We start from the raw sequence: 10301 nt of genomic DNA, 5'->3' as shown, positions 1-10301 counted from the left end.
TACTGGGATATCATGACATGACCTTAGGTGGCTGGCATAAATTAAAACCACTGAATGATTTCTAAAATCCCCGTTCCTACATTTTAACTATCTACACAAATAAAATGCAATACACTCATTTGGGGTAACAACAACACGACAACTGTAAAATTTGATAAAAATGTGACAAACAGTGCTGGATTGGTTCTTTCAAGTCGAGATGATTATAGTGCAATGTGGTGATTATAGTAAATTGTTTTAGTTGTTCATCTTTTGCTAAATGAAGCACTCCAACACTAGTTTAGTCTATAAAACCAAAAAAAAAAAACCCCTTTGGTAGCATTCTACCCTGTTTCTCACTATTTTGGATCATCCTGATCTAATAATCTAAACGAAATAATCATCAACATTGTAAAGACTATTTATATGTAAAACTGTTTTTTGAGTGCACATGATGAACTATCTTTATTTTTTCAAACAAACTGCAAAGCCAGGATCAATGTTGATTGTGGAATTTCGTATGTTATGTTTAGTTTTTGTGTTTAACATATTTAAATAATTTAAATGTTAAAACTCAGCAGCTAAAGATTCTCATCAACTGTTTTCTTCTTGGCCTTAACAGCGGAAGAAAATATATTTTACTGAGGACTATTTTTTCTGCATCATGATATGACTTTTCAAATTATAATTAGGCACTTATTTAAACACTTATAGATAAATATATTTTCTGAACGAAATGATTCTTTTAAAAGATGTCGCAGCAACAAACTCTGGCCTGCATCGTGCTGGAGCTCATTTTGCCACAGGGGGGCAGTGTCGAGTTAAAAAAGGGCAGTTTGTAAACATGATGCACCTTTCGCCAACTGCTGTCACTGAAGCGGAACAAACTTGCGTTTTGCAAGCAAGGAGTGATGCGTGTTGAACAAATGCAGGTTGCTGTTGAAAACTTGGATGAGCTTAGAGATTCCAGCTGAGCTTAACAAACTGTGCTCAATGATTTTCTCTGTCTGACTTTGGCACCAGACGGGTGTGGCTGCAAGAAAGGGAATTATTTTTTCAACCAGAGGAAAATGGCTGGTAGAAAAAATGGGCCTCCATTAATGCCAGAAATATTTGATATGTCTAAGGAAAGGTGCATATGTGGCATGCTTAAGTAATGCAACACACCTATGTGTCTTCTATCTCAGGTGTCTATGTAGTGTGCTTATGTACCGTAATAGTCATAGTCATGTTACAATACATAAGCATACTACATATGCACCTTACATAGGCATGCAATAGTTATTTGGCCCATATGGAACCCCATAGTGGGTGGTCTTCTAATCATTTTAACTGAAGTTTCCATAAATCAAATGACCAAATGTCTTGAAATTATCATCCCAGTTTTAAAGACCAGGAACAGGAATGTTTTTGTTTTAATATGTTTAATTGTGGCTTTTTAGACTAGTATGTGTTCTCCACTTTTATAGTGACAGATATCAGTCAGTTAACAGCCAGATTTTAGAAAAACTTCGCTGCGTATCTTATTATTTGGTTGCAATCAAAGTTTACCCTCTTTCCAAATTGAATCATCTAAAAAAAGAGGATGGGCTTTCTAACCACCGAGCTTTATGGATGCAAACTGCAGCAGTGTCCCTGGCTTGGTTAACTAGTTTAAAAAAGACAGTTGTTGTTTTTTCAGGATAGCTTTAAGTTGATCTTTTGTTATTTTTTGAGAGTTAGAGTTGTTTTTGTCCAAAACAAAATATGAGAAATGTTTTCAAATCAGGAACACATTTGGCATAAAAAAGAGAGGTTTAGGACGAAGGGGAAACTCCCAGCCTGACAACTCCACAAACAGAGTTGCAGTTTGGCTTGAACTCAGAGGAGACATCTGAGTCATAATCCCCACTGTGGTGTCCAATGCAGCATTAAAGCAAACAGAGGGACTGTCAAAAGGCTTGGCATGGTCATAACAGCAGTTGTTGATAACATGTTATTGCTTGTGAGGGCAGAGATGAGATTAAAGGCGAAGAGCTAAAAGATCTAGCCCGCACAGGGCGTGATGCGTAATTCATTTTAACCCTTGGGAGGTTTTTATGGTAATGGTGCGCATTGACACATTTGCACGACCTGTCACTTTCAAGAGGCAACTGCAGGTTAGAGCGTTTAAATTTACCAACAAAATCACTGCATTTTGCGGTTGATTGACGTTAGCTGGCCCGGGAATCAGAGGGGTTTGAGCCAGGCCTTTGTTTGCACGTACACGTAGGTGCAGGTTTAGAGGGATTAAATGCAACATGCCCAGGTTAGGCCGGCCTGAAAGAGGGGAAACCTTTTTTTTTTCCAGAGCAAGAATCTTATGATCTGTTGCCGAAGCCCGGAAAGGTAAAAATAGGCAATGGATCCATGGAGAACGCATGTTCCCCTATTCTTGTTAAGCCCATCTACCATCTGTTTGTAGGTATGCGTCCATCAGTTGTGGTCATGGACTGTTTGCTGCCATGTGATCCTCTGCTGGGTTTAAAAGCTTAGGACCCAAAGAGAAGAACACAGTAGACAATTCCCCCACTGGCTGCTTCTCTGAAGCACAAATCAAAAGGACTGGGTGAGTTACAGCAGTGTAGGCTGGATATGTTCTTATGATTCAGTGTTGCTGCCATAAACGCAGACTTCCAAACCTAACTTTCACGGCGTGTAGGTGCTGTGTCCTTAAAGATGTCGGACACCGAAGAGGCCACATACGAGTGAGTGCTCTGTTTGTTTTTAACGGACAGGAGAACCCATTTCACACGCTGATGATGGCATCCGTTCAGACCAAATCTTTCTCTCTTCTTTCTTTTATTTTTTCAGAGGTGAGCATACGTCGGTGCTGTCAGTTCACTGAGCCCACGCACGAGCCAGATAAGTCTTCCCGTTTTGACTCTGAAGGGAATTTTACAAGCTGCAGATTCAGGCGGCTGCGTGAGAAAATCTGGTGCTCCTTCCAGCGGCTTTGGAAAGGAGCTGGACTTCTAATGTACGAATTTGGATTCAAAACGCTTTAGCTGTTTGAATTGTATGTGCAAGCTACAGAAATGCCAAAATTCTGTTGTGCAAAGAGGAATATTTCTCGGTTTAACATTGCAGTCCGTCTATTTAGAACAATGCACGTTGGCTTTTAACTGCATCGTCCGATATGTGGCTGCTGTCTCTGTCGCTTGGAATCATACTTCATACACTTGGGCTTTGCATTTAAAGACTCAAAATCACCAAGCTGCCTCGGCGCCGCTGCAGGTTTCACCGTGCAGGTTGTAGTATTTTCATCCGCTCGGCGCCACCGCTGAGGCAGCTGCTGTCTTTGGGCTTTTGTGCCTGGTTGACCCTTTTGCCCTTTGAGCCAGCGTGCTTTATCTGAAACAAGTTATCATCCCCGGGGGGGGGGATCTGCTCTTTCATTTCTCAGGGAGCATATAAGGTCACTATGAAATGGATAAATGGTCAGAGCTCTAAATCTGTCTGTGCGGGACACTGCCTGTGCATCCTGGCTGCTCCTGAAGCGAAGCAGCACCCGTCACCCCACCTTTTGTGGAGCACAGTGTTGTTACTGAGCCATGTAGGTCACCCAGTGTTCTCCACAGAGGACCTTGGGGAAGCAGGAGCCGGGGCACAATGCCCACTTTCATTTCTTGCCTTTCAGAGATCCTCCTAAATGCAGGTTGGCTTACCTTCTCTGCAGTGAAAACAGGTTTAGTTTCTGTGACTGGAGGGTCTTAATGTCTGAGGTATTTTTTTTTTTTCCTAAACAGGAGCTTAATGGGAGTAGCTGACGAAATGCAGCACTTTAACTATAAAAACATTAAAGGCCCTGGAAAAGCTGCAGGCAAAAATACAAAAAAAAAAAAAAGTTACCCTCCTTACAGTGTGTTGCAGAAATGTTGATATCTGTTGAACCTTTTCTAATTTTATTATGTTACAGCCGGAACCCCTCAACACAATTTATGGTGGGGGATTCAAGACACTACAAAGTAGAACAAAATTGTGACAAATACTGATCTGAAAGGTGCTGTCTGCATTTATATTTGGACCCCTTTATTTGATCCCCTTAAATAAATAACACTATATAATTGCCTTCAGAAGCCATCTAATTAGCAAACAGAGTCTAACTGTGTGGACGTTAATCTTAGGATAAACCCAGCTAATCTAGGAAGGCCTCAGAGGTTTGTTAGAAAACTTCACGAAGACCAGGAAGCCCGACAGACTGTCGGTGGTTAAAGCTCTGGTGAAGTTTTAAAGCAGGGTTAGGATATGAAACAACAACAATCTCACAGATCAGTGTGCATTGCATTCCGCGTCTGCCTGAGAAGAAAAAATATCAAGAAAATAAAAACTCTTTGAATAAAGAATTAAATTAGACATGAAAACAAATGTACATTAAGCAGCTGAGATTATGCGGCGGTTCTTTAACATAGCTCCACATTTAGGCTTGTTTTCTGCTACATCTGCGGTGTTACTGAGGTTAAACACGCCGCACATTCTTTCCCCTCCTATCTAAGATGACTTAGCTAGTCATGTTTTAGAAACTCTTAGGTTTTACATTTTCCCGTCCATTTAAATTCAAAGGATCTCTCACAGACTTGGGTGGAGAAAAGTCATGAATCACCAGTGATAGCCATCTAAAGATGGATTAGCAGGACCGTAACAGCGAAATGCATACATGCCTTTGTCTCGTGTCAGTCAGAGCTGACAGGTGATGGTCAGCACTAAAGGGTTAGCTGACACTCTCTCTGCAACAGTACCTGCCCGAGGCCTCTCCATCGCTGTTATTGACACGCAGCGCTTAGTGGAAGTCACAAAGACAACGGCCAAGGATTAGGCGTATGTCGCAGGCATGACCTGATAAATTGCATATGCATAAAGTCGTGACTTACTGCTCATCCAATCTTTCAACAGACACTGCAGAGGAACATGGAGGAGGCACAGGTAAGCCTTTGACAGGTGGCCGATCCTTATTGTTAACTTTACCTTACCCTCTTGTGTCTTACTTTGTTTTCTGATAAACAGATGATTCAAAGCCCAAGATAAAGTAAGTCTGGAGCTCAGAATTTTTTTCAACAAATCAGTGACTGTGTCTTATAAAAAGGATTCATACCCCATGAACCTTTCCAGTTTCTGCCATATTACAACCCCGACCTTCTAATTTATTTTGGGAGGAACCGAACGTGATGAACAAGCATGAAGGAACGACTAAATGTCAACTGAAAAGCAAAATGACACATGACCTAAATCTGAAAGGTGTGGCGCCAAAGCCATAGAACCACTCTTAAAGCTGCAGTTTTTATTTTTTATCCTTTTGGTTTACCAATTTTATGCTTTGAAGCTCAAAGCTGGTCCTTGCCCTGCTGAAAGGTGATCCTCGGCTCTAGTTTCAAGTCTTTGCAGCCTCTATCAGGTTTATTTTGCAGGATTGTCCTGTATTTAATATCACTATTAGGGTGGTTAGAGCAGCGCGCTTGCACTCAGGGAAGGATGCAAGTACCTGGTTCGATCCCCAGTCCCTGAGCAAGACCCTTAACCCCTGATTGCTCCCCAGGCGCCACACAGCTGCAGCCCACTGCTCCCCTAGGGGATGGGTTAAGATGCAGAAGTGAATTTCTCCATTGTGAGATCGATAAAGTTTAATTGTTATTATTATTTAGCTCTCTATTCATACTCCCATTAACTTAGACCTGCTTCCCTGTCCCTGCTGAAGGAAATCATCCCCACAGCGTAATGCCGTCGTCGCCATGTTTGTGTCAATCGTAATCATCATCACTATTTCTGATTGAGAGGTTTGTACATGCCAGTGAATTTTGTCCTCTGCATTTACTCCATCCCTTAGGGAGCAGTGGACCGTCAATGTGCGGCGCCTGGTGCATGCTGGGGCTGGGGGACTCAGAGTTGCAGTCTGTGGGATTCGAGCGAGGGAACCTGCAGCCTTTCCAGGGCTCTAACTAGGCCACCACACCCCCAGTGACATGCGGAGTTAGCTTTAAGTCATACGCAGTATTTGCAGACAAGCCCAGCGGTTGTAATTTTGGTCTTAACTAATTGAAGCACGGTGTTGTACGTGTTTGCTTTGTCACCTACTGTACATGTTGAACGTGGGTGAAGATTGACATTGTTTCAGAATCTAATCCTGCTTTACACATTTTACCATGGACCTGTATGTTCAAAAACCTCAAAGCGCAGCTGGATTTATACTGAGTTTACATTGCATAAGCTCATCAGATACAGACCTGAACACAAATGCATGCGACAGTGTTGTCATTTAGGTCTGCTGAAATATAAAAGTTTTAAATGCATCCTTTTGTTTTGAGTTCATAATTATGCACTCTTTTCAGTTGGCCTATCGCTTAAAATTCCAATAAAATATATCTAAGTTTGTGGTTTTTAACATGACGAAACATAAAAAGTTCAAATAGGTTCTGCATGCTACTTCACACCACGGATCCCAGTAAGAGAACTTCTGAGATCATTATGTTCCCCCTTAACTCTCAGGGCCACATTCGTGCCTGGCTTGGCCCCTCTTAAGATCCCAGATGGGGAAAAAGTGGACTTTGATGTGAGTTAATCTAAGAACTGATCCATTCTGTGACCTGCCAGCCGTTTTGGGCTTGCATAAGTTTTCTGCTAACATTTCGTTCCTGAATTCCAGGACATCCACAGGAAGCGTATGGAGAAGGATCTGACTGAGCTGCACACGCTGATTGAAGCTCACTTCGAGAAGCGCAAGAAGGAAGAAGAGGAGCTGCTTGTGCTCACAGATCGCATTGTATGTTTATTTCAACTCCTCTGATGCAAAGCAATCATAGTAACATAGTAAATTTAAAGGATCCGTCCTGTTCTTCAGGGTCTACCGCGTTATCTTTTTTTTTTTTCTAGGAAAAACGCAGGTCTGAGAGAGCTGAGCAGATGAAGATCCGAGCTGAGAGAGAACGAGAACGGCAGGCCAAACTAGCTGTGAGTGAAGGCTGAAAACATTTCCAGGCAAAAGGCTTTCAGCCGCTGACAGGGTTTAAAATGTAATGAGTTGGCTCGAAATCCTTGTAGCTGAAATGCAATCATAGATCAAAGGTTTTGTTTTTTTAATAATAAGGAAGAGAAAGCGAGAAAAGAGGACGAAGAAGCCAAGAAGAAGGCAGACGATGACGCAAGAAAGAAGATGATTTTGTCCAACCTGAGTTTCACCGGATACATGGGAGTAAGCCTGCCAACCGTGGAAAAAAACTAAATAAAATGTAAAGATACCCAACATGCTGTGTGGGGGGAAAATGCTTTACCGTTGGTCATCTATTTCCAGCAAACACAGCCGGGTGCCAAAAGACAAACGGAACGAGAGAAGAAGAAGAAGATCCTCACTGATCGCCGCAAGGAGCTGAACATCGATCAGTTGAAGGAGGACAAACTGAGGTATGGCTAAATGCCTCGCATACACAAAGACATAACGGTTCATCTTCCAGTTTCAAACAAATGAACTTATTCAACCTAAATTTTCCGGCCTCCGCACAGAGAGAAAGCCAAGGAGCTGTGGGACTCGATGCGGCAGCTCGAGGCAGAGAAATTTGAGCTTCAGTATAAGCACACAAAGCAGAAGTATGAGGTAAAATTGTTGCAATTCTTGTAGTCCTTGTGGCTTGTGCGTGAACACAAAAGAAAGTTTTTGGAACGGTCACATTCCAGGATGAGTACCAGAAAGGCTCTTAAAGCACCTGCAGAAGTTCTGTACAATACAGCGAAACCACATTCTCTGTTGTCACTAATGGAAGCCAGCCAGAGATCCCCAGCAGATAAAGCAGCTCCATTAACAGTCTGCAGCCACCGCACTGACATCTTTCAGCAGTCACATAAAGCAAAAATGCCCTTTTTGAACAATACTCTGTTATAAAGGAAAACATAGACTGATGAAACACTCTTCTGAGGCTTCTGGACTTCAGGGCTGCATAACCTTTAGGGTGGCTTTATATATTTAGTCTTTATGAATTCAGATCTACATAACATGACCAAAATATTAGGCAAGTCTTCATTTAGAGAAGTATGCTTTAGGGGATGCCTTGTTAGATTTACCTCTCAGATAATAGAGCAAGTAATTCAGAATTTGATTTATACAGCAATACCTCATGCACCTTTACTTCCTTTTGGCACCTTCTTTTGATTATTGAGCTGATGTGACAAGTGACTTTCTCCACTGTGAGATTAATAAAGTATATCTTATCTTATCTTAATAAGTGCATATTATTGCATAGCAAAGTATAAACACTATAACATTCCGCTTCTCATTTCGGCCATATGTTTTGTTGCTTTATGCATTAAACCATGCATTTTCTGCCTCTCCTGAGGTCTATCTGCCTCTCTGAGAGTGTTTTTTTTTTCTTGCCAACAGTTTTTTTGCACAAAATGCTATGCTTAGTTTGAAAGGCTTTGCATGTCTTTTTTTTTTTTTTTTATATTCTTTAGTCTAATCACAGACTTTTACAATATGTTTTTTTCAAGGTCCTTTTGCAGAGCTTACATGCTGACAAATTCCACCTGTCATTCCTCTGGCGGGGGTTGTTTCGGCCGTTAAACAAGAACTCCTGTCTTTACTGTAATTCTGTAGATTTAAGGAAGGGACAGAAAAAATAAAATATGTCTACACCCGCTTAACCTTGCAGGGTATCTTCAGCGGTTACTGGGAGAGAGGCAGGTGTTTGATCAGACATTGATAAAAAAGATGACAAATGATGTTTGGTGTTATTTTTCTATGGCCTGTTTTTATGTTTCTTTGCACAGATCACAGTGCTCAGGAATCGGGTCAGCGATCATCAGAAAATGTAAGTCTATTCTGTTGATCTAGGGAAATAATGACACATTCTCTTATGCCTATTTAAAAAAAAAAAAAATAAGTAAAACAATCACTGCTACAATAAGCCAACCGAACCGGGGCAGGAGCAGTGGAAGGCAGGGAAAACTACTGTTTTGCATTTTGTCACGCTGCCGTAGGTAACCTCAAGGCATTTAATTGAAAGAAAAGGACACATGGTTTTTTAAAATACAAATCTAGAAAATGTGGCGTGCAGTCATTCCTTTGTAGGACCACCATTCCCTGTAATTACAGATTCATTGTCCTGCGGAAACGTGAACCTCCCTCCTAGTTTTACGTCTATTTGCAGCTTCTTACAGTTTTTGTTCCTGGGCTTGGTCTGTATTTAGCTCCATCCAACTATATTATCTGCTCTGACAAGGTTCCCTTACCCTCCTGAAAAAGAAAAAAAAACATCCCCAATAGTTACCCTGTAAACAGAGTCTCCCATATGGGCTGTGGGCCTTTGTAGTTCCTCCGGAGTCACCACTGGCTTCTTGGCTGTTTTTTAAAATAAAATATTATAGATATATTGCTTTTTAGTTCCCCTTTTCACCCTGAAATCATTCAGTTGTGGTCCATATAAAGTGGAACTGCAATGCTTTGGTCTAAACCCCTCATTGATTTGCCCCCACATTCCTCCATTCTTACCCCATTTTTCAGGTCTTTCTGAGAGCAACTAATTTTGAGGCGGTCTCTTTAAATCTATATGAGACACTTCACGCCACGCCCCCCTCCAGGTTGCAGAGCATTCCTCTCCAACCCGATCGGGCGTGGTTGTAGTATGCTTGGCAACGGCGCAATAAACAACCGAACCTTTTCACTTATCCACCGGTAGCTTCAGCATCCTTGAACTTGGCTTACAAAATTGCTCCACGAAATACAAACAAACATGAAATTAACCTGAATGGCTTGAAAGATATGACCCAAAAATAATATAAAGATATCTATGCAGCTCCTTGATAGACTACATGTAAACTGTCTGCTTTCCTAGAAACTCAAAGTGCACAACAAGATGTATTTAAGGGCTGAAAAGTGGATTTTGCGTGATATGTCCTTCTTTTCTTCACCTTTAATCCTTACCCTTAATTACGTGACCTCTGAAGGCTGTTGGTGCTATCCCTTTTTTTTTTTTTTTTTAGAAAATCATAGGTAAAGGAACCTTAATGTGAATGTGCACCACCCTTAAAAAATAAATAAATATCCAAACACTTTTTGAAGAAAATGTTCAGATTTTTATTTGTACAAAATACTTGAAAATCTATATATTTCTCCCACTTTTGTGTTCCAAAAATATAAAACACATTGGTGTCGATCCACCACACGAAATCCAAATAAAACACATTTAATTTTGTGGCTGTAAAGTGAATACATGTGAGCAGATTCAGGCCGTAACTTTGCCGTCCAACACTGAGCCAATCATGCAGGCCATACAAAACAAAAAAAAAAAAAGTGTTTGACCAATCAGCAGCAAGAGGGTTCC

The 10301-nt window shown here is 41.2% G+C and overlaps 1 protein-coding gene across 2 annotated transcripts; it reads left to right on the top strand.

Annotated features, from left to right (window-relative positions):
- Positions 1-2439: 2439 nt before the first annotated feature.
- Positions 2440-8789, top strand: LOC105928077 (troponin T, cardiac muscle isoforms; the record flags this gene model as incomplete). Of its 2 annotated transcripts, XM_036151406.1 has the most annotated exon segments (11): positions 2440-2566; positions 2660-2705; positions 4889-4920; positions 5002-5023; positions 6478-6541; positions 6635-6751; positions 6862-6939; positions 7076-7180; positions 7280-7389; positions 7489-7579; positions 8749-8789. In XM_036151406.1, coding segments are annotated over 10 exon segments (689 nt in total), but the record flags the coding sequence as incomplete, so codon positions are not given.
- Positions 8790-10301: the final 1512 nt, after the last annotated feature.

The sequence above is a fragment of the Fundulus heteroclitus genome, chromosome 20, assembly GCF_011125445.2.
Source record: "Fundulus heteroclitus isolate FHET01 chromosome 20, MU-UCD_Fhet_4.1, whole genome shotgun sequence".
NCBI classification, from domain to species: Eukaryota; Metazoa; Chordata; class Actinopteri; order Cyprinodontiformes; family Fundulidae; genus Fundulus; species Fundulus heteroclitus.
This window is presented reverse-complemented; position numbering and strand designations above follow the sequence as displayed.